General features: G+C 37.9%; 1 protein-coding gene across 7 annotated transcripts in view; it reads left to right on the top strand.

Annotated features, from left to right (window-relative positions):
• The window catches only part of CADPS2 (calcium dependent secretion activator 2), a 486,383-nt gene that overhangs the window by 182,306 nt on the left and 279,946 nt on the right, over positions 1-24,131 (top strand). For all 7 annotated transcript variants that reach the window (XM_079931397.1, XM_079931396.1, XM_079931395.1 and 4 more), the window contains one exon: positions 4,169-4,290. In XM_079931397.1, the coding sequence (XP_079787523.1) occupies positions 4,169-4,290 (122 nt within the window). The remainder of the gene's footprint in view (positions 1-4,168; positions 4,291-24,131) is intronic.

Here is a 24,131-nt window from a genome sequence, read left to right as displayed (position 1 = left end):
ATTAGCTAATAACTTTGCCAAGTGGCTTTGTTCCTGGGTTTCTTCTCAATCTCTTTAACCTCATAACCTCAGGATGTTTAATTTGAAACTACATAGTATCTCAGGTGTAGAATTTCCCAATCATTCCTGCGTCAGGTTTCCTGCCAACTAAAATGAAAACTGCCAACTCTTTTTTTCTTAAGGTTTTATACAAAACAAAGTCAATTCTTTAATTACAGTCTAACTTTTTCTAACAAGAGTTTGGCATTTAAATTCATTAATAATAAAAAATAATTTGGAAAGCAAATGATTTGTGTAATGTTTGAACCTACCATTATCTCTATAAGCATGCAAAACTGAAAACAGTTCAAAACACTTTCTCTTTTCTCTATTGTTTAAAAATCTTACACCATTGTTAAGTAATTAGCTTTTATGAATTGTCTTTCCCTTTTGAAAACAAAATTATGCTCATGAGTTAGTTTCTTTCTTTTTTTTTTTTTTTTTTTTTGCCGTACGCGGGCCTCTTACTGTTGTGGCCTCTCCCGTTGCGGAGCGCAGGCTCAGCGGCCATGGCTCACGGGCCCAGCTGCTCCGCGGCATGTGGGATCTTCCTGGACCGGGGCACGAACCCGCATCCCCTGCATCGGCAGGCGGACTCTCAACCACTGCGCCACCAGGGAAGCCCCATGAGTTAGTTTTTTTGTGAAACTATGAATTGTTATTCTGTGCTTCATTGCCAGTATGTTAAACAGGGTTGTTCAGTTAGCAATAAAAGGGTGTTAGGAGGATGAAATGAGTTAAAACTTCATTTTGCCATGGTCTGAGAAGCTTCCATATTTTTACAATCGTTTTGACATCCTCTGTTACTAGGTCTATATGAGGCAGATATTTTCCTATCATGGCATAGTACAGATCTGTTCCATGTTGCCTACAGTATTTTACAGAGGAGTTGTGTCTCACAACAAAATGAAGTCTCTTTCAGGGCAGACTACACAGTGCTTGTCTATGGGACACCTGAGGGAATGGACCAGGTACCTCCTCCAGCCCCAAGGCCTCTGACCTCAGCCTAGCTAAATTGAATAATTATCTCTCGCCCATTATCCAGGCCTCGCTCATCAGACACCAGATTTCAGCCTAAGACAACTCTGAAGGGCAAGCAGTTAATCCCTTTTAAGAGTTTCACATTTCATCCGTCAGGCTTAGAGCTGGCCCAGTGGAGAAGGAGTTTTTCTAGGAACTGAAGTCTGAGTCAAAGGAATAAGTGCAGATTTGAAACACTGCTAAAAATTTTATCATTTCTTTAAAATTTCTACCCACTCCTCCCTTCTTGCACCACACCACCTAACATATAAATCAGTTATTTATTATATTTATTATTCATTATCTGGCTTTCTTTACTAGAATGTAAGCTTTAGGAAGTTAAAGTCTTTTTTTTTTCTTTTTTGTTTACTGAGGTATCCCAGGAGCCTAAAACAGTGCCAACAGCCTAAAACCGTTGACTCAATAATTGTTTATTGAATTGGGAACTTTGATGGTATCAAAACACAGCAGTTAGCCTCACAAGATTACTCTTATGTCTCTTCATTTATGAAGCCTTCAGAGAGACTTATAAAGCAAGAGACAAGCTAACTCACAAAACACTAAGCCAAACAACGGTCTGTTACAATTTAATATTCAAGTAAGGTTAGGAAAACGTTCGTCCATGAAGTTATGAGTCTGTTGTAAGGGGAATGGTGTCAGTGGCATGAATATAGTTGATGTTCACACTGAGTGTTTTAGGGCCGGCAGACCCTGTGACCTCCTCTGTGTTTGGAGGTACGTGTGTGGTCCCCCTATTCACCATACTGCTCAGCTGCCTTTACCCACAACCCGCACATGCCTGAGTGCCATGTAACTCTGTGGGCGGACAGTGCATTATTCAGAAGCGTGTTATCTGGTTTCATATTTTGTACATGCCTCCCTTCTTTATGCTTCTAGGATAACTTTGTTTTATCCTGATTACGTCAGTTATCCAGAGATCTGGGAAGAAAAGGCAGAACACGGATCAGCTTTATTTTCTGTAGTTTCATTATCAAGTTTTACTGGCAATTGGTTGAAACAGTTGCCTAAGATAACTTAGGTTAGTTGATGGTCCATGGAATTCTTAGCTGCCTTTATCATTAATGATTGAGACTAGCTGCACGTTTCAAATTCCTTTTGGAAGTCAGATCTGTAGAACTGTGTTTTATTTACTTATATGTGTGGATTCATAACAGAAGTTACGTCTTTTGAAAGTGGCAATTCTGCAGGATAGAACATTCCCGGAACAGACGGGAGCATTGTTTTGAGGGACAGAAAACTGTTTCACAACTCGTATGTTTTAGGAGGTCCTGTTTATAGTAGCTTTGTAGTAGAGGTGACAGAAATAGTGTTAAGCAGATGCTTCCTTTCTTCTCTCTTGCACTTTGGCTATTAAACACGCTACAGAAAGAGATGCAGGACAGTCATATTCCCATATAGGAAACAGTGCCATCAGGATTTCTAGATTTATCTTGTGTACTCAATTCTGCTTCATGTTTAGTACTTCATCTAAACTTCCTTGAGTATTAGAGCGACTGTGAAAAGTGTTACTATTATCAATTCTCATAGTCTGTTTTCAGTTGTCTTCATTTTAATTCATATGTTGGTATGCGTTTCAGTGTGACAAAATGACAAAAGCCTTGATTGGGGGAGGAAAATTGTTCTGAATTTGACCCGTATTTTTTGGTGATCAGTTTCCCATATGTTTTTATGAAAAAATGCAACAAAAATAATAGACATTTGTATTTACAAAAAAAAAGCTGTTGTACCAGAACTGAAAGGAAGAAAACTTCTTTTAAGATGGTTTGTTCCTTTGAGGCTTTTTGCCTGAACTTTCATATCAGAACTCTATGAAGAGTGTAATGATTTTCATAATGTATTAAAAGATCAATAAATGACACACATCTTTTTTTTTGTTTTGTTTTGTTTTGTTTTTGCGGTATGCGGGCCTCTCACTGTTGTGGCCTCTCCCGTTGCGGAGCACAGGCTCCGGACGCGCAGGCCCCGGACGTGCAGGCTCAGCGGCCATGGCTCACAGGCCCAGCCACTCCGCAGCATGTGGGATCTTCCCAGACCGGGGCATGAACCCACGTCCCCTGCATCGACAGGCAGACTCTCAACCACTGCGCCACCAGGGAAGCCCTGACACACATCTTTTTAGTGGATATTTTGGTAGCTACGTGGCATGAATGATGCTATTAATCTTGTTTATACATATACAACAGGAGATCAATACATGTGCATGTATAAAAAGGTCATTGAATATATTTTATTAATTTTGAGAATTTAGGAAACTGAATGATGCAAGTTTTGATTTTAAAAAACTATTATAAATGATATTTAGTAATAGTTATATTTTATGTGTACATCCAGTAAGAATGTTAGGTTACAGTATTTTAAGATTGGTAGTCTTTTATACAGACATAAAAAGCACACTTGAAAACTATGTTTCCCTTTCCCCCAGGAGTTACAAATATATAAGGTAATATCAGTCTTTCCACCCTTTTCCAGTAGACTACATCAAATTGGTATATACCTTTAATGGATGGGGAAAATTGTTTTCCTTGTCAAGTTAATAGTAAGATATTCATTGCCAAGTTATATTTTCCATCTTTTCATAAGGTAAACAGTAGCTATGAAGAAAATTCTTTTATAAATGCTAGTAGTCATATAAAATAAGTGAACATAGAAATTTTCTGACGTCATGTATTGGTATCAATGAATTGGTGTGATGGTGACAGTGTCTACTAGTCGCCTTATGTGGAATTCAACCTGAATCCTTTTAACACATGCACTGAATTTTCATTAATAATTCTGCTTTGCCTCATGCAGACCTGCCATAATTTCTTTTCAGGCTCTGAGTTTATATCTCACTTACTTCATTGTGGCTCATATTTAGAGACTTGAATCTCTCATAACTGGCAGGAGATGTGTCTTCAGATACCAGACTTTCTCAAAATGTTACTTGCCTTCCATGAATAAAGGTGGATTATAAAGAAGATAAAATACCATGATATTGCCAGATAATGTTATCAGTTGGTCTTCCTAATCATATGTAGTTCATACTGCCGTCTCTATTGCTAAGTGTTGTCAGCTTGACGAATCAGTGAAACGTTTTTCTTATCCTTAGATTGTCATAATGGAAGTGGAAGGTTTGAAGTCAGTCGCTCCCAATCGAATTGTTTACTGTACAATGGAAGTGGAAGGAGGAGAAAAACTGCAGACAGACCAGGCCGAAGCCTCAAGGCCACAGTAAGCCAGCTGAAAAAAATGTGTTTTTCTTCCCTCTTTTTTTTTGTTTTTTTGCGGTACGCGGGCCTCTCACTGTTGTGGCCTCTCCCGTTGCGGAGCACAGGCTCCGGATGCGCAGGCTCAGCGGCCATGGCTCACGGGCCCAGCCGCTCCGTGACATGTGGGATCTTCCCAGACCGGGGCACGAACCCATGTCCCCTGCATCGGCAGGCGGACTCTCAACCACTGCACCACCAGGGAAGCCTTTCTTCCTTCTTGAAGAAATGTGCTTTATCTCTTTGAAGAATCGTATGGTTTTACACTCTGAAGCTGTTATTTGGCTAGCTTTGTCTCAACTGTGTTAGAATCAGTGTGTGCCTTTCTGGATAATGAGGCTATAATTAGAGCTATGCAGAATCCCTGTGTAGCACAAACAGAAAATCCAACATGCAAATGTGAAGCTAATTATTAGGTAATTAAATGTTTGTAAGTCACTTGTAAGGAATGCATGTGTTTTTATCATGTGTTATTTAAAAGGCAGTGCTTGATCCTATTTCAGTTACTAGAAATGTAATCTATAGCTTTTCCATTTCTGTGTATTATAGCTCTGTGGTGGTGCTGAGGTAGATACTAGACAACATCTTGGGATACTTTAGCGAGTAGGCTTGAGTTAGAGAACCGGTTAATGACTACCGTGCAGTAACTAGAGATGCTAAAGCTGTTCTTTGCTGGCAGTTTTATGTTTCAGATTCTGGGAGTGAGTTTAAGTTTGGAAGATGTTCTTTTTAACTGATTCAAACGTGGGAAACATCACAGTCTCTGGTAGAAATAACCACGTGGGCCAGGGGAATTTAAATGAAAATTGCCTGGCCTTCATTTGCACATTGCCTTTCGATAACACTTTTTCTTCCATTTAAACTTTATTTAGAATTTCTTACAGGCCTTAGGATTTTTGCCTTATAACGGTGTCAATATGTGGATTCTTCATTCAGGAAACCTCAACCTCTGAGATTCTGGCTGAGCACTGGCTAGATAGAGATGAACGAGAAACTTTGATTTTCTTTGGGGCAAAGTCTAAGGAGGTATACAGAGAATTAAGTGTAACAGGACAGATGTGCACAAAATATTATGGGATTGAGAAGAAACAAACTGAAACTTCTCACTCTGCCTTACAAAGCCCTACAGGTCTCCCCTGACCAGCCTCTCATTACCTCTGGGACCTCACCTTGTCTCTCTGTTCCTCCGGTCAGTTACTGTTCTGCCTCCCTGGACCTCATGAAGTTCCTCTCAGCCTTCTCTCATCATTGCACTTGCTTTTCCCTCTGCCTGCAGTTGCTCTGTCCCTTACCTTTTTTATAGCTGGATCCTTAGTACTGAGAAACTTAAACATCACTTGCTGAGAACAGCCCCTTCCTTTAGACAACGCAATGCTAAGGGGGTATTTTCTGGCTCATCACTTGATAATTTTTAGATTAATGGGTTCCTCATCTGTGTATCTTGTACTGTTTCCCTTCCTCTGTCCTTTTGGACAGAGCTCTTGTCCTATTGATCTTACGTCTTAGCACCTCGTAGGTACTCAGTCAGAATTTACTAATTCATGGTGAAGTGAAAATAATGAGGATAAACAGCTCTTTAAGAGGTTAAAACCTCTCAAGAGGAGGCTGTGTGAGACAGAGAAACTGGGACCATTTCTAGCAAGGCATATGGAGTCAAGGGAGGGGTTTGGTGTCTGTTTTAAAAATTAGCTGGTTTAGTATAATCACAGTATTATGCAACCATCGTCAATTTTAGAACATAGTCATCACCTCAGAGAGAAACTCTTTACCTTTTACGTATCAGCCTCAAATCACCTCAGCCTTAAGCAACTACTAATTGACTTTCTGTGTCTATGGATTTGCCTTTTGGGGACATTTCATATAAAAGGAATCATATATAACAATAATATGTGCTCTTTGGTGACTGGCTTCTTTCACTTAGCATATTTTCAAGGTTCGTCCATCTTGTGGCATGTGTCAGGACTTCACGCCTTTTTGTGGCTGAATGATATTCCATTGTATGTATATACCACGTTTTGTTTATTCATCTAGGCTAATGAGACATGATGTTACCTGTGCCTTTTACATAGATGCCCCTTATCAGTTTGAGGAAATTCCTCTCTATTCCTAGTTTGAGTGGTTTTTTTTCCATGAAAGGGTGTTGGATTTTGTCAAATGTTTTCTCTGCATCTATTGAGATGACCATATGGTATTTGCCTTTTATTCTGTCAATATGGTACGTTACATTATATGCTTTTGGCGGAGTGGGGGTGTTAAACCAACCTTGCATAATTGCCACTTGGCCGTGATGTATATAATTTTTTTTGCAGTACGTGGGCCTCTCACTGTTGTGGCCTCTTCCGTTGCGGAGCACAGGCTCCGGACGTGCAGGCTCAGCGGCCATGGCTCACGGGCCCAGCTGCTCCGCAGCATGTGGGATCTTCCCGGACCGGGGCACGAACCCATGTCCCCTGCATCAGCAGGCGGACTCTCAACCACTGTGTGACCAGGGAAGCCCCTATAATTATTTTTCCTACTGGATTATTTTCTCTAGTATTTTTAAAATCTATATTCATAAGAGATTGGTCTATAATATCCTTTTTTTTGTTGGCATCTGTCTGATTTTATATTGGCCTCATGAAATTCTTCTACTTTTTGGAAGGGTATGAAGAATTGGTATTAATTATTTTTTATGTGTTTGGTAGAATTTACCAGTAGAACCATCTGGAGATAGATTTTTCTTTGTGGGTATTTTCTGGTTACTAATCCTGATTATATAGTGAACCATAATAGCCCTGCTAGGTTGGGTTCTTGGTGAGAGCCCTCTTCCTGCCCTACAGATGGCTGCCTTCTTGCTGTGTCCTCACATGGTAAAGAGACAGATCTCATTTCTCTTCATCCCATAATAAGGACGCCAGTATTCTCATGGGTCTCCACTCCCATGACCTCATCTGAGCCCACTTACCTCCCAAAGGCCCCGCCTCCAAATACCATCACATTGGGGATTAGGGCCTCAATATATTAATTTGTGGGGGGGGGGTGTCACAAACACTACCCTACTCTAGTACTCCGTGATTTCTCAAGGGAGTGCAAATGCCCTTAGAATCTCAATGTCATGATATTTTTACAGAATCTTTTCTTAAAGTTTTACTGAGGTATAGTTTATATAGCATAAAATTCTTTTACTGAAATTTAGATGATTTTTAATGAATTTATACACTTGTGCCACTATCATCACAATTCAGTTTCAAAACACATTATTTCACAAAGTTGCCTCATTCCCATTTGCAATCTTACTCACTTTCGAGAAAACACTCGTATGCCTTCTAGCTCTGTCATTTTTTTTCTGAACACTTCATGTAAATGATATGCAAAATGTAGTCTTTTGTATCTGGCTTCTTTTCACTTAGCATAATCTCTACAAAGTCTTTTATTTAATTGATACTTAAATATTTGGTCAATCAAATGAGTTAATTTTTACATAAGTAGTTATTTTAACAATTTTTTCCACAAATAGTCAAAGTTTTCACAGAATACTTCTCATTTTATTTCTAATAAACTCAATGTATTCATAAAGAGATGCTACAATAGGGAACATATACATGCATAATTTAAATGAATTAAAACACTTGTGAGTTAGAGAGAAAATATTACACTTAAGCCTCCAATATGCTTTTGATTACTCTTTTCACAAGGAAGTTTGGCTAAAATATCTTACCTGTTTCTTCAGGCAGACTGAGTTAACTTTTAAAAAGAATTAAAAGATTTTTGTTTTTCATTGTATCCCAGGGGCAGATTTCCTTAAAAATGTATCTCCTGAATGCTGACCAACTGCAGCTTTTCAGCAGTGGGGTGACTTTTATCTTGAACTCATTTTGCACAACAGGAAAGAGATTCGTCTCCTCCATCATCACAGTGAATTATGTCTTGGACACGTTTTCTAAATCTTATTGCTTCAACACTTTGTGCTTTGTTGGAGATCAATTCATTCTTCTGTCTGATACTAATTAAAGTGCCTTATTTAGTCCATATTTCCAATAAATGTAATCACAATTTCTAGCCATTGCTTATTTCATTCTTGTAATTCAGATTTCCTGCCAGCAGTTACATGGAAAACAGCATGTGAGGTTGGTACATGACTTAGAATATGGAACCTGGGATCTAATAAAAGTGGTGTTTAGAGACAAGTTTGATTTGTGAAGAGTGGTAGTGAGGTCATCTATTAAAGTTTTGTTTTTAATTTTGATTTTTTAATATAGGGAAAGGAATGTAGACAAATGGTATTTTCAGTGGAGAAAATTCTGTTACTTCTGAATTTTTAAGTCATCGTTTCATAGTCTCTCGGTCAACCAGGGAAAGTTTTGTTCTCTATGAATGAGGTACAGAAGCATTGTTGCTCCACTTTTATAGCTTCCTACCATTTCCAGACGTTTCATTATTTCAGTTTTAGCCCATACCCTTAACGATACCAGCTGAAAGGAAGTGGAGGGGTAGTCAGACGACAGCTGAAGCTGAAAGGGGGGTAGGGAGTGACTTGTCATGGTCATGTAGTGGTCGCCAATCTCCTGATACGTAGTGATCTTAAAGCACTTTCCCTGCAGATGATGAGCATCCTTTGAGTGCCTAAAAGCATAAAAGCTAATAATACCCTGTGGAGGGCCAAGATAGACCTTGGTTCTGGGGAAGTAGAAGGAAGGAAATGCGTTGTTAAAAACAAATCAGGAACTTGGGGGAGCAGGGAATGGGGAGTTGCTATTTGAGGAGCTTAAAGTTTCAGTCATGCAAGATGACTAAATTCTAGAGAGCTGCTGTGCAACATCACACCTATAGTTAACGATGCCGCATCATACTCTTAAGAATTCTTTAAGACGGTAGATCGCATGTTAAATGTTCTTGCCACACACAAGAAAAGATCCTGGGGAAGCAACACTGTGTTTTGCTATACTCTCTATCTCGTTCATCCATAATGCTGTTTTATTAAAGACCTTTGAAGGTTAATTGGTCTCTGTCCCCACCCCCCCTTCAAAGTAATAAAACAGAAAGGCAGGGAGCAGTAAGAAAAACTGATGAGTTGCATCATTAGAGAAATATATTTATGGTTTTTAGGATAGAACGTTCTTCTACCTCATGAAAATGATGGGAAACACAGGCTTCACTACCCGTTTCTGGAAACTTTAAATTCTGAACCATAATTGTAATAATCTGTGAAACTACTGAAAGAATATTGCCGCTGTAAATGGAAAGCTTATCAGAATGACAAGCTACTAGGACAAGTGTTTAAGAGAAATTAAATACAGATTTCAAATAAACCAATAGAAAGGTAACCGTGCTTTTTAAAAACATAGTAGTTTTCATTTTAATTTACTAATGCCAGCATTAGTTTTGAAGTGTAATTCATCAGCCAGCTACTCTTGCTGATGAGAGAGAGAATATACTACATTTTTAAATGTTCTATCAAAAAGTATGCCTGTTTTTAATGAATCAAAAGGAAAACACTCAAACAGCACACAAATTTCATCTTTTATCATTTCCATCTTTAAAAATATGAGGTTCCTTCCTCTTACATAAATTCACCAGAAATAACATTTCTCTAAAACTCATACTGCTGGTGCTGAAGAAAATGAGGCCTAAAGAGACAAACACTGGCCGTATACAGAAACTACATTCATGGAGAGTTTATTTGCAAGTAAAGGAAGCTAATGTGTGGATCCTCATAATTGGTGGCATCTGAATTAGAGGGGAAAATGTGATCGATGAAGATTCCAGATGCTTGCTGAAGAGCACTGATGGAAAACAGCAGTGAGAGAGCTTGGGAGAAAGTGTATGTAACTGTGATTATCAACATCTCGAGGATGGATTTGCAGCTTGTAAATAACTGCCCCTTATAATCCGTGACTCTTCCAGAGCAGTGTTTTGCAGTTGCTTTCATCATTATTTTATTTGATCTGGATAGCCAGTTTATTGCATGGGATAAATTTGGCAAAGTGTAAGTAGCAAAAAACTTAACTTCTCTACTGGTACGGCTCTCAGACGTGCTCCAGGATCACCCTCCCCTGCCCTTGGGAGAGATCTTGGCAGAAACCATAGCTTTGCTGCCCATTTTCAGGTATTAAATAACATGTTCGGGTATTAAAATTTCAGACCACTTTAAGTCAAAACCTACCCATTTCAAAAGGGTAGGGTTTTCCTTTCCTTCCTCCCAGCTTTCCCAGAAACCTGCCCGGGGGAAAGGGTACTGCTCTCTGTTCCTCACATGCTTCTTGTTTTGCCTGCTCGTATGCTCTTTCTACCAATTTTGGGTAGGGTGGAGGTGGGGATGAGGGGAAGAGGTGAAGGGGCAAAATGTCTTTTAATGTAGGTACTCTTTGTAATCCTCTCTTGGGTAGCAAATGCCTTCTGTCATGGGGAATGTACACATTTAACTTTTCTCTGGTGCACTTCCTGGGAGATACACCTCGTGCTGCCCGGAACTGCTGACATCACACCCTTCCGTCCTAGAATGATGCATCCTCTAGCTGCCTGCCTTCTGCTTCCCCTGAGCTACTGCTTTAATAACATCACCCACATATCCTCTTCCTGCTTGAATTTAACTTTCTTAGCAGATGGCTCAAGTAAATTGGAAGCTCCTTAAAGACAAAGGCTCTATAATATACCTCCTGGTTCCTGTCTAGCACCAGCCCCAAGTAATATGGCTCATGGAAGTTCTTTTCTCTACTATTTAGAGTATTAAAAAATACAGTCTCTCAGTAGGTGTCAGGCTATGACACTTGAGCCAGTACCTACCCTGATTAACACGATGTTTAGTCCTCATTCTCACACCCCAAGCTCCCATTTTTCTAGAAATTCCTTGGAAAACATATTCACTTTAAAGGGCCATTTCTTCTGCTTCTGTGTGGTAACTTGAGGCTGGGATTCAGGATCTCTTCCAGATCCTTGCTGTGCTGACTACCCTGAGATGGGGGACCACCTGCGTAAACAAGATGACTTGCCAAGGGATAGACAGGCACAAGTTCAGTTTTAATAGAATTGATATATGATTCCTCTAGTTCATAAGTCCTCTCCCCTAAAGCCCTTCTATCTAGGAAAGAACCTGCTAAATGCCAGTTCTCTCTCAAGCCACTTTCCGTCTCCCTTCCTTGACTTTACACAAAAAGGTACACCTCTAACCCAACTTGAGTCTTAACCACGGTGTGTTTGTTCTGGAGTGGAAAAAAACCTCCACATCACCTTTCAAAAGGAAAAATTTAGATGTTCCTGTTAGTTTTGGGAAAGCAATTTACCTGTGATGTAATAAATCCTCCTGTAAATTAGATGGTGTCTATTTCTCTGCTTTCAGCAAAGTTGCTGAAGGATTTATTCAAGTTTTCAGCTGCTGAATGATGGAGAAATAGTTTTTGCTTATCAATCACTGTATTATTTTGGGACAATCAAATAGGATGGAAACAAACAAATTGATAGACATTGCTATAATAGTGTTCCATCTACTTATTTTCTTAGAGCTTACAACAGAAAGAATGAAATTCTGGGTTAAAATTGACGCTGAACTGTCTCAGTGTATCATTAGAATTAAGCTGTGGTCACCCGTGGGTATGTGTAGGCTTAAGCCTTTTTTAACTGAAAGTTTGTACCCTTTGATCAATATCTTTCCTTTTCCTCCACCCCCAAGGCTCTGGTAACCACCATTCTACTCTGTTATTATGAGTTTGACTTTTTTTGTTTTAGATTCCACATATAAGTGAGATCATGCAATATTTGTCTTTCTGTGTCTGGCTTATTTCACTTAAAGTAATGTCTTCCAAGTACTTCCATGCTGTTGCAAATGACAGGACTTCCTTCTTTTGTAAGGCTGTGTGATATTATATTGTATGCATATACATTTCCTTTCTACGATGGATATTTAATTTGTTTCCCTATGCTGACTACTGCGAATAATACTGCAGTGAACATAGGAGTACAGATATCTCTTCCAGATGAGGATTTTATGTCCCTGAGTATATACCCAGAACGGGGATTGCTGGATGGTTTGGTAGATCTACTTTTAATTTTTGGACAAACCTCAGTACTGTTCTCCATGGCAACTGCACCATTTTGTATTCCTACCAACAGTGTTAACCAGGCTTCCAATTTTTCCAAATCCTTACCAGCACTTGTTATCTTTTATTATGTAGAAAATAGCCATCCTTAACGTGTGTGATGTGACATCTCATTGTGGTTTTGATTTACATTTCCCTGATAATTACGGATGTTGACCATCTTTTCATATATCTGTTGGCCATTTGTATATCTTCTTTGGAGAAATGTCCATTTATGTCCTTTGCCTATTTTCTCATTGGGTTTTTTGTTTGTCTGTTTGCTTGCTTGCTGTTGAGTTGTATGAGTTCCTTATATATTTTGGATACAAACTCATTATCAGAAATACAGCTTGCAAGTATTTTCTCCCATTGCATAGGTTGCCTTTGCACTCTGTTGATTGTTTCCTTTGCTGTGCAGACACTTTCTAGTTTGATGTAGTCCTGCTTGGATATTTTTGCTTTTGTAGCTTGTGCTTTTAGTGTCATATCCAAGAAATCATTGCCTAGACAAATGTCAAGGAGATTTTCCACTGTGTTTTCTTTTAGGAGTTTTATGGTTTTATGCCTTATGTTTAAATCTTTAATCCATTTTAGTTGATTTTTATGTGTGGTGTAAGGTACACCATCTGCATACGGATATCCAGTTTTCCCAGCACCATTTATTGATGAGATCATGTCATGTGCCAACAGACAATTTTACTTTTTCCTTTGGGTTTGGATGCTTTTTATTTTTCTTGCCTAGTTGTTTTGGCCGGGACTTCCATTATTATGTTGGATAAAAGTGGTAAGTTTGGCACCCTTGTTTAGTTCCTGAACTTAAAGGAAATCTTTCAGTTTTTTGCTACCGAGTATGATACCTGTGGGCTTGTCATATACGACTATTATAATGTTGAGGTATATTCCAGAAGGAAATATATGTATTCCCTCCCTCTCTCTTTCTTACTCTCCACCCCCCATGTTGAGCCTTACAATGATTAAAAAAATATATAAAAAACATGGTCAAGCATTAAAATATAGTAGGCTAAAATTCTAAATTTATGAAGGGTAAGTAGAATCAAAGTATAAAAAAATAGTGTCAAATTTCTGTTAAAGAGGAGTTGTACAGGTGTGTTTTTTTTTAATGGACGATGGTGGAATCATTTTGCTCTGATAAATTCCCTTGGATCCACTTAAGAATGATATCACTGTTTCAAGTTAAATGTCAATGTTTCCAACACACCAGAAATTATGCCCTTTGCAACTCTTTAAATTTATATTTAAAAATTCTAGATGTCAATTTAAAAAATGTGTGAAGAGGGTACATAATTTTTCAAAATTATTTTAGGAAGTTCATGAGAAAAAGGTTGAAGGCCGCTTTTCTAGGACATGTCATGTTCTGGAGCCAGACCAAGTCCTGTGGTCAAAAGACTTTACTGTTGCTGTGTTTCAGATGCAGACTGCTTAGCCCAGACAGAAGAAATGCCTTTATTCTTAGCTGCTCCTGTCCTAGAGTACAGAGCAGCAGCCAAAGAGATATCTTTGGGGCTCACTTCCACCAGTGCACATCTTCACCCAGACCAGGTCCAGCACCTGGTGGGCAGCAGTGAAGGACCTATGTTCTCTTGAGACACGTGCACAGTAATCACTACTTAGAGCATTGCTGTGAAGAGAGAGTGGAAGTAGTACATGTAAAGGATTTTCCAGGATCCTCAGAACAGTCAAGTAATGAGAAGAATGCTAATAAGTAGGAAAGACATTTTATGAAACCTGTATAGCATTTGGTGTGAGTTCATAAAATAAGTTCATATTTTCAGAATTTCAGCAGAATTTATAATATTTAAAAATAGAAAGAAATACATTAGAAATGAAATAAGTTGGAAAGGGAGTAAGATATTTTGAAATTCAGATTTCAGGATTTTAAAATGTTAATTTCAGGGTGATGATAGTGGATATGTAACATGGCTCGAAGCCAAAGAAGGAGACAAATCAGAGGGTAAATCTCAGCTTCACCCCAGGTTAGCCATGTTGTCATGTGTGTGTTTCCTCATTGGTAAAATGGGGACAGTAGTGCCTATATCAAGGATTATATTGTGAGTTAATTGACATAATGTATGCAGGAACACTCGACCATGTTCTCCTGCTTTTACCTCTCCCCATATACTCACCAATTTTTGTTTTAGCCTTTGCTTTTCAGTTTTTTAAATCTTGTGTTCATTTTCTACTTTCTTTAAACCTTTTCTTGTAGCACCCTGCTTTAAAGTTGAGAATTTTCAGGAGGGGGCTCATAGTTGAAGAAAGATTCAATGCTGCTGGCAACATGAAAGAACATTTTATGAAGCGAAATTTGCTTTTGTCTCCTGAGTCCCGTCTGAGATTTTTGGCTTGGGTGTTTTCATTGTCATGCAGTATTTATTTGATGAGAACCCCATGACCAATTTTTTTAAGATTTGAGAGTTAGTTTCAATCAAAAAGAGGTCGTTTTCAACATGAATAATGCTCCAGTGTCAGTTTGAAGGAACCACATTCTTCGGTTGTCATCTATTTACTATCAGTATTGGTTTTGTTTCTCAGTTGATGTCATTGAAGATTTATATCTGCTCTGGTAAAATGCAGCTGTCACAGGATCACTAGCTCTGAGCAGCAGAGTGTTCTGCTATTGTTGACGGTGACTTTGCAGCCGCGTCTCCCATGTTGGCACCGTGTTAATACATTATGTGCAGGGCACTCAGGCGTGACCTGTACCAGAGCTGTGGAATAGAAATGCAGCTGGGGACTCCCATGACAACTGACGTGTGCATCAGTAAAAGAAAGGATAATCCTAAATTCAGTGCAACTTATATAACTGGGATTGTTTCAGACACAGGGAAATCTAGAACAGTTGGGAAAAATATCCTGCAACCCTTTGCAGGCCCTCCCTGGAATGAAGGGAATACAGAAGGTTGTTTCTGCAAATCAGAGCGTTCAGATGGCCTTGGTGACCGGGAGATGCACGCAGAGTCAGGGTCAAAAATGCGGTATGGTCATGCCTCTGTACGTGAGAGCAGGGTGCTTCCCCTTTCCTTTCTCTGCCCAAGAAATGTGAATGATGTTCTAAGACCAGTTCAGCTTGGTGCAGGTTTTGCACCCAGGTTGATCTCAGCACACTCTCCTTTTATTAGCACTTTTTACTTAAACATAGTATAATACATAAACATAGTATAAATATATAAACATAATACCACATATAATATGTATTTTATTTTTTACATTCATCCTAATGCTGGTTTTGTATTCCTTCATAGGAAAACTCATTTTGGGGTAATATCCATAATATGTATGTATACATTATTATATATAGATTTTTTAAAGTTAGGTAACTGTATGAAATATAATTGCAGTAGTTGTAATGAGATCAAGACTGACATTCTTTGCAAGTAAAAATTATTTTTTATTGTAAGAATACACACACAAAAAAAACATGAGATCTCTTCCCTTAATACATTTTTGAGGGCCCAATACAGTACTGTTGACTATTGGCAAAATGTCATACAGCTGATCTGTAGAATTTATACTGAACTGAAAATGTCTGTTGAACAGCAACTCCTTTTTCCCTTCCCTCCAGTCCCTGGCAACTACCTTTCTATTCCCCGTTTCTATGTATTTGACCATGTTAGATACCTCATATAAGTGGAATCATGCACTATTTGTCCTTCTGTGACTTAGCTAATTTTACTTATAATGCCTTCAAGGTTCATCCATATTGCCACATATGGCAGAATTTCATTCTTTTTTAAGGTGGAATAATATTCCATTGTACATATATAAAACGTCTTTGTCCATTCATCCACTGATATACATTTAGGCTGTTCCATATCTTAACTATTGTGAATAATGCTGCAGTGAACATGGGAGTATATCTCTTTGAAATCCTGATTTCGGTTCTTTCATACACACACACACACACACACACACACACGCACACACACACACACACAGAAGTGGGATTGTGTTGGGTCATATAGTAATTCTGTTTTTAATTTTTTGAGGAACCTCCATACTGTTTTCCATAGCAACTGCACCATTTTTTATTCCCACCAGCAGTGTTCCAAGGGCTCCAATTTCTCCACATCCTCGCCAGCACTTGTTATCTTTTGGTTTGTTTTAGATAATAGCCATCCTAACAGGTGTGAGGTGATGTCTCATTGTGGTTTTGATTTGTATTTCCCTGATGATTACTGATGTTGAGCAAATTTTCATATACCCATTGGCCATTTGTATACATTCCTTTGAGAAATGGCTGTTTATGTCCTTTGTCCATTTTATAATCAAGTTACTTGGTTTCTTTCCTACTGAGTTGTATGAGTTCCTTATATGTTTTGGGTATTAACGCATTATCAGATATACTGTCTGCAAATATTTTCTCCCATTCCATAGGTTGCCTTTTTCACTGTTGATTATTTCCTTTGCTTTATAGGAGCTTTTTCAGTTTGATGTAGTCCTAGTTGTCTCTCTCTGCTTGTTGCTTATACTTTTAGTCTGATATCCAATAAATCATTACCTAGACTAATGTCATGAAACTTCTTCCTATGTTTTCTTCTAGGAGCTGTTTAAATTCAGACCTTACATTTAAGTCCTTAATCCATTTTGACTTGATTTTTGTGTGTAGTGTAAAGTAAGGGTCCAGTTTTATTCTTTTGCATGTGAATATCCAGTTTCCCCAGCACTATTTGTTGAAGAGACTACATTTTCTGCATTACGTATTCTTTTTTTTTTTTTTTTTTTTGGTGGTACACAGGCCTCTCACTGTTGTGGCCGCTCCCGCTGTGGAGCACAGGCTCCGCATGCGCAGGCTCAGCGGCCACGGCTCACGGGCCCAGCCGCTCCGCGGCACGCGGGCTCCTCCCGGACCAGGGCACGAACCCATGTCCCCCGCATCGGCAGGCGGACTCCCAACCACTGCACCACAAGGGAAGCCCAAAGTTACACTTTTTTTTTCTTTTGCAGCATGTGGTATGTTCCTGGACCGGGGCATGAACCCGTGTCCTCTGCATTGGCAGGCGGTCTCTCAACCACTGCGCCACCAGGGAAGCCCCTGCATTAAGTATTCTTGACACCCTTGTGGAAGATAAGTTGATCATACAATATATGTATGGGTTTATTTTTGTTTTTGCTGTTCTGTTCCAATGGTCTATGTTTCTGTTTTTATGCCAGTACCATACTGTTTTAATTACTGTAGCTTTGTTATGTGTTTTGAAATCAAGACGTGATGCCTCCAGCTTTTTTCTTCTTTCTCAAGATTGCTTTGGCTATTCAAGGTCTTTTGTGGTTCCATTTGAATTTTAGGATTTTTTTCTATTTCTGTTCAGAAAAATGCCACTGGAATTTTGATAGGGGTTGCATTGAATTTGTAGATTGCTTTGGATAGTATGAACATTTTAACAATATTGATTCCTCCAACCTGTGAACATGGGATATCTTCCCATTTATTTGTGTTGTCTTTAAATTCTTTCATCAGTTTTATATCATTATCATTCTGTAAGTCATTCACATCCTTGGTTAAGTTTATTCCTAAATATTTTGTTATTCTTGACACTGTTGTGAATGGGATTGTTTTCTTAATTTCTTCATGGATAGTTGTTAGTGTACAGAAATGCAGTTGGTTTTTGTGTATGTTGATTATGTATTCTGCAGATTTATTGAATTTATTAGTTATAACAGTTTTTTGTGTACTCTTTAGTGTTTTCTACATATAAGATAATGTCATCTGGATCATTTTACTTCTTCCTTTCCCATTTGTATCCTTTAAAAAAATTTTTTTTCCTAATTGCTCTGGCTAGAATTTTCATTACTATGTTGTATAAAAGCATTTTCACCATTGAGTATGGCATTAGCTGTCTGCTTGTCAAATATGGTCTTTATTATATTGAATAAATTCCTTTTGTACTTAGTTGATCTTTTATCATAAAAGTATGTTGAATTTTGTCAAACGATTTTTCTTCCTCTGTTGCAATGATCATGTGATTTTTATCCTTTGTTCTATTAATATGCTGTGTCACATTGATTTGTATATGTCAAACCATTATTGCATCCTCGGAATAAATCACACTTGGTCATGGTGCATGATCCTTCTAACATCCTGTTGAATTTGTTTTGCTGGTGTGTTGTGAGGACTTTTGTATCTGTGTACCTCAGGGATATTTACCTGTAGTTTCTTTTCTTGTAGTGTCTTTGTCTGGCTTTGGTATCTGGATAATGCTAGGCTTTTAAAATGAGCTTCAAAGTGTTCTCTTTAATTTTTTGGAAGAGTTTGAGAAGTGATTAGCATTAGCTTTTCTTTAAAATTGTGGTATAATTCACCAGTGAATCCATCTGATTCTGGGCTTTTCTTTGTTGGGAGGTTTTTGATTACTACTTCAATCTCCTTGCCAGTTATAAGTCTGATCAGATTTTCTTTTTCTTTATGTATTGGTCTTGGTAGGTTGTATGTTTCTAGGAATTTATCCATTTCTTCTGGTTATCCAACTTGTTGGTGTATAATTGTTCGTGGTAGTCTCATATGATTCTTGTGGCATCAGTTGTAATGTCCCCTCTTTCATTTCTAATTTTGAGTCTCTCTTTATCCTACATAGTGTAACTAAAGATTCATCAACTTAACAAATCTCTGCTTAAACCACCTATGCAACATTTTTTTCCCCTGCTAAGGCACTTTTATTCATGACAGTGACTCTCCTTATTAAATTTTACTTATGAGATATTTTGTCACTAGTTTATTTAGTAAGATTAATTACAAGCTGATTATTTTTAAATTAATGTATTTTCAAAAATCATAATTTCTAAGCCTTTCTGTTTAGAAGGAAGCAGACACTTAAATAAATCTAAAGTAGTGCCAATTATCAGATAACTTTTGCTGAATGAGACCCCTTGTTCACGGTATGTTTTCTTCTTTCTGAAATTTGAAGAGAACTCTTTATGCATGAGAACCCTATGATCTAGAAGATGTGAGAGTGTTTTTCCTTAAGCTTTCTTTTGTTTTAAAGAAAGAATAAGTCTTACGTAAATTTCAGGGCATTTTTGTTTGTTTGTTTTGCACTTTCCATCTTCCCAATTAAAACTATCAGCTCTGGAAATATGGCATCAAAGATATTGACATCGCATCATTTAAAGAGAGTTTTGAAAGATGGGAAAAGAAGCCTATTCTTGAATTTCTCTTGTTCTCAGAAAACACTTCATTGACTTAAGATGACCAAAGAAACCACAGTGACAGTAAGTTTGGCAAAAGAAATGTACGTGAAGAATCAGTCAATTTTTAGACAAGTAACACTTTTGTTATCCTGGCACAAATTTCCTTATTACATAAAATGCAAGATGAATTTGGTTGGCAAAGATTTTATATCTTTGGCTTATAAAATAGCAAAATTTTACCTGAAGCAACTTTGTGAAATTCTCACTGTGTTCTAATGTTTAATTTTCCTCTTCTTGCCGTAATATAGCTTTGCTGGCAGATGGCAACATTTGGATCATACTGAAATTGGCAAATTCTCATAAGAGTCTTTAAAATTTTTAATATTTGCATGTGGAAAAAAAAAATCACAATTTTTACATAGCTCTTCCAGAGTGGCAAAGACAAATTCTTAGACATTTTTCTTCTTTTCGTGCCCTGTGTTACAGTTAAATAGGATTGATGTCTAGGAAAAAAAAGTTAAACTGTTTACTATGAATATAATCTTAGAGTTGTAAAAACTTAACCTTTTATCTTCCATATTTAAAAACTGTGTTCCTAAAGTAACAACTTGTGTTTTTATTAAAATATTACCAGTAGCTGAAAGTCAACATTTCTGTCAGGATCAAACACCTTTTCCTGTAGGTTCCCTCTAAAAATTCAAAATGTTCTCATCCAATTACTTATTTTACAAAGGGGCAGTGTTTCAGGTTACCTCCTTCTCCTGTTATTTCTCCGCAAATACTCCATTCTAGGTGAAAGCTCCAGAATGAACTTCTAGGGGAGAGACTCGTTAGTTCTTTAGTAAATAAGACCCTTGGCAAGTTAGGACCAAAACAGACGTGTTTTTCTAAGTTTGGCTTCAAGCACATTCAGGTCATAGCAGGAACTTGGTGGACCTCAGTATTTATTTGAGCCCCTTGCTTAAGTGCACATCCTACTTATAGTGGGACTAGAATGGTAAATGGCTTAGAGTAAGGGTCTCGATTTCTGCTGCCAACCCATTAAAATTGCAGAAGTAACTATTTCTGGAAGGCTCAGAGCAGGTTTATGAACTTAATATGATTAGTCACTTTTGTGATGAGACCTGCTGACAGCTGGACCTGTTTCCCTCATCATCAGACAGATTAGTGATTACATTAAATTTTCATGATTAATATTTTCTTGGGCATATCTGTGAATGTTTCATGGCTCAGGTTTTCAGAGAAGGTCCCCAACCTAGCCAGTGACCTTTGCTGTTTTCCCTCAGTTGGTGGAATCTTTAGAAAGAGGAAGCTTGTTTACACCAAGCTGAGCCTGGCTTTGTTGCTTTGACTCCACAGGGCTGCCCTTTCTGCTTGCAAAGAGGCTAATTCCTTTATTTAGCTACTGCATGTGTTGTTTTGCTTTGTTTTCTTTCCATCATGTAGCTTGTGATGGCCTGGACAAAAAGTGTACATCCGTTTTATAATGATCCTTTTCTTAAAAGCAATCAAAAGATGTAATACTCCAATAGCACATTCTTATAAAGTGATCAAAATTGTTCACAGTTTTATAGCACCGCTTATGTAAAGTAAGATACATTACAAGGAGGATAATTAATTTGATGCAGGAATATTTATCCATATGGCAATAATTTCACAGTAGAATATAATCACTCTCTTTTATTAGATAGGCAATAATTTCACAGTAGAATATAATCACTCTCTTTTATTAGATAGGCATATATCTAATCTTTTATTAGATAGGCATATATCTAATCTTTTATTAGATAGGCATATAATCAATTTCACAGTAGAATATAATCACTCTCTTTTATTAGATAGGCAACAGATACAGTTTATTCTCTCTTACTTTAATAGGGGAGGAATTCATATTGTGTGCAGTATTGTTCATTCTGAAAGAAACTTTTATAATGGGCCAACCCCTGTGGTAGAATACAAAGAAAAAAACTTCCAAGTTGAGAAAGCTGTTACTAAAAGTAATTGTACCATCTAGAGTCTTCTTTGTAGTTATGCAGATTAACACTGGACAGCATATCCTTCTCTTGTCTGGATATCTTCAGCTGGGTATCTTGCAGACTCTGAAATTCAACATGTTCAGAATAGAAACAATTCTTTTTCACCTTTAACAGACTCCTCCTTTCTGCTTACCATCTCAGTTTGTGGTACCTTTATATTATAGCGGTGGCCAAAGCAGAAATGGGGGCATTCATCATTTCTTTCTCTTTCTGATCCCCACAACTAAATCCTATTGATTCTGCTTCCGTAATGTCCAGCCAATCTCACTCTCTTCCCACATCTTCATTGCCAGCACCTTTGTTTGGGACGTTGCTAACATTACTTCAGAAGCCTCTATTTGGTCTCCCTACCTCTGTTCTTTCCTTTACTTCAGCCCAATTTCTAAAACGCAAATCTGATTATGTCCTTTCCCTCAACATTTTTTAGTAACTTTCCTTTGCCCTCAGGATGAAAGACTCTACATTTACCTGACTGCCACTTACCACTCCACCCCACCTCTTATGTCTTGCCAGCCACAGTGTTTCCAAGCAGGAGCGCTGTTGCATTTTTACGGGAGCAGTTTTCATCAGTGGAACTATCCCTTCTATCACAGGTTAGTTAGCTTCCATAGCTTCTGCCCATATGCGTTTTAAAATGCCCCTAACAGGGGGAGGTATCATCCCTGGGGAGAGCCACTGTCTGGTCTCACCCATGGCCTGCCTACCTTTCATTCTGCACCTAGCTGCCTGTCTTTTACTTTTCTTCCTTGAAGGCTCAGTTTAGGGTGCTCTGCTCTGTGAAGCTGTCCTGAACCCCTGTCCCCCATTTCCCTACGGCAGCTTCCTTAGCACCTGTGTATAGTCTGGAACTCTGTGTTGTAATTGCCTCTGTATGCTGCTCCCCCAAAACTGTGAGCCCCCTAAAGGCAGAGGCCAGGTCTTGTGCAGCCTTGTGTTCCCAGTATCCGGCTCAGTGACTGACCTCTATCTGATGAAGCATTTGACCTCAAATAATTGACGACAAAATTCTCTTGACTCTATTAAGCATCAGTGAGAGTAATTCATCCATAAGAAGGACACTTTTAACAAAAATAAGACATGCAAATAAAACTGACAGCCTTCTAGTATTCATGCATGAGAAACCTGAGTCTGAATGGACTTGAGAGCAACTGGGAGCCAGTTGTCACCTTAATTTCCACCCACTACACAGTGAAATACAGTCTGCTGAGTGACAGTGTACAAATCACTTTCTGTGGCCCAGATCTTCACAAATTACAACTAACACAACACTGCCGTCCCATCTTGCATATCCAGAACGTTGGTGCAGTGACAAAAATGTTATATATAAATAAAATCTCCTCTGTAAATCAAATGGAATTTCTCGGAGACTATGCCCCTTAAATTTAAGCTGGAATTGTAAAGTTCTTTAAAGCTATTATAATATTCTAATTTTTTAAAGCATATGTGGGTACTTTGCAAAAAGACATCTTTGTACCAGAGGTAGAATATTTTTACTTAACCAGATACACAACTGTGCTTGTTTCCACTTAAAAATTTTCCAGCCACATTGTTTACTTCTAACCTTTGCATATGTAAATAAGGATTAACAAAGCAGCAGCTAAAAATATATGCATATAGGTAATAAAGAAAAAGGAAGTTGTAGTTCCAAAATAATTAAATATCTAACCAGGCAACTAAATTCCACCTGGGTTGTAAATACGTATGATTTTGGTGATCAGAGGACCCAGGTATTTCATCTTCTAAAATCATATTATTCCCTTTAAAAGTGTTACGAGTAAGCCAAACCTGGCTTTACACAAGTTCTGTGTACTTCCACTGAAACTGTGACAGATGTATTTTACTGGGTTAAATTGGAATATGATCCACAGTTTTGTGATTCTTCTTAAGTTATAAACATAGCAGACATATGATGTGATTGGTTAAGTTAGTGTTTGTGAGGTATTCAAAGGGAAATTGGAGACAAAGTCTTTTTTGATCTTTAGTATTTGCTTTTATAATATGTACAAACAGACTCTGCCTCCGTATTTCATTTTTATTTCAGGGGAAGACTTTAGTGAATAAGTGCTCTATCAGATTCACCTCATAGAGAAAATTATGATTACTACTTAAGCAGTCAGGTAGCATTTAATTCTTGTGACATATTCCGTACTAATTCTCTACTTAAGCAGGGCACAGGTGCAGTGATGATAGGATAAGAAACGTGTACCGAAAAAGACAAGTGGAAAAATACCACAAAATCATTTCGTTCAAGCACCAAAAAGAGCTTAAATAAATTTAAGCTCTTAAAAACTAAATGAAATGTTTATTGAATAAATTAGTAAAACACACACGTTACTCATTAACAAATTTTGCCTAAAGAAAGTTCCACATCTTCACAGTTGGCTAAGACAGAGATTGGGTAAGAAACGGACAGTAGTCTCAGGTAAACACTTAAAAAGCGTACGTGTGTTGTTTATCAGCCGTGACAGTTCTGATACGTAGAAACTCACTTATTTGAGAATCTTTCTGAACCACTATAAATATATTAAAATTACTGGCAATATTATTTTAGTTAAATGTAATGTTATATTTTAAAATAC

This window comes from Stenella coeruleoalba, assembly GCF_951394435.1.
Source record: "Stenella coeruleoalba genome assembly, chromosome: 9".
NCBI classification, from domain to species: Eukaryota; Metazoa; Chordata; class Mammalia; order Artiodactyla; family Delphinidae; genus Stenella; species Stenella coeruleoalba.
This window is presented reverse-complemented; position numbering and strand designations above follow the sequence as displayed.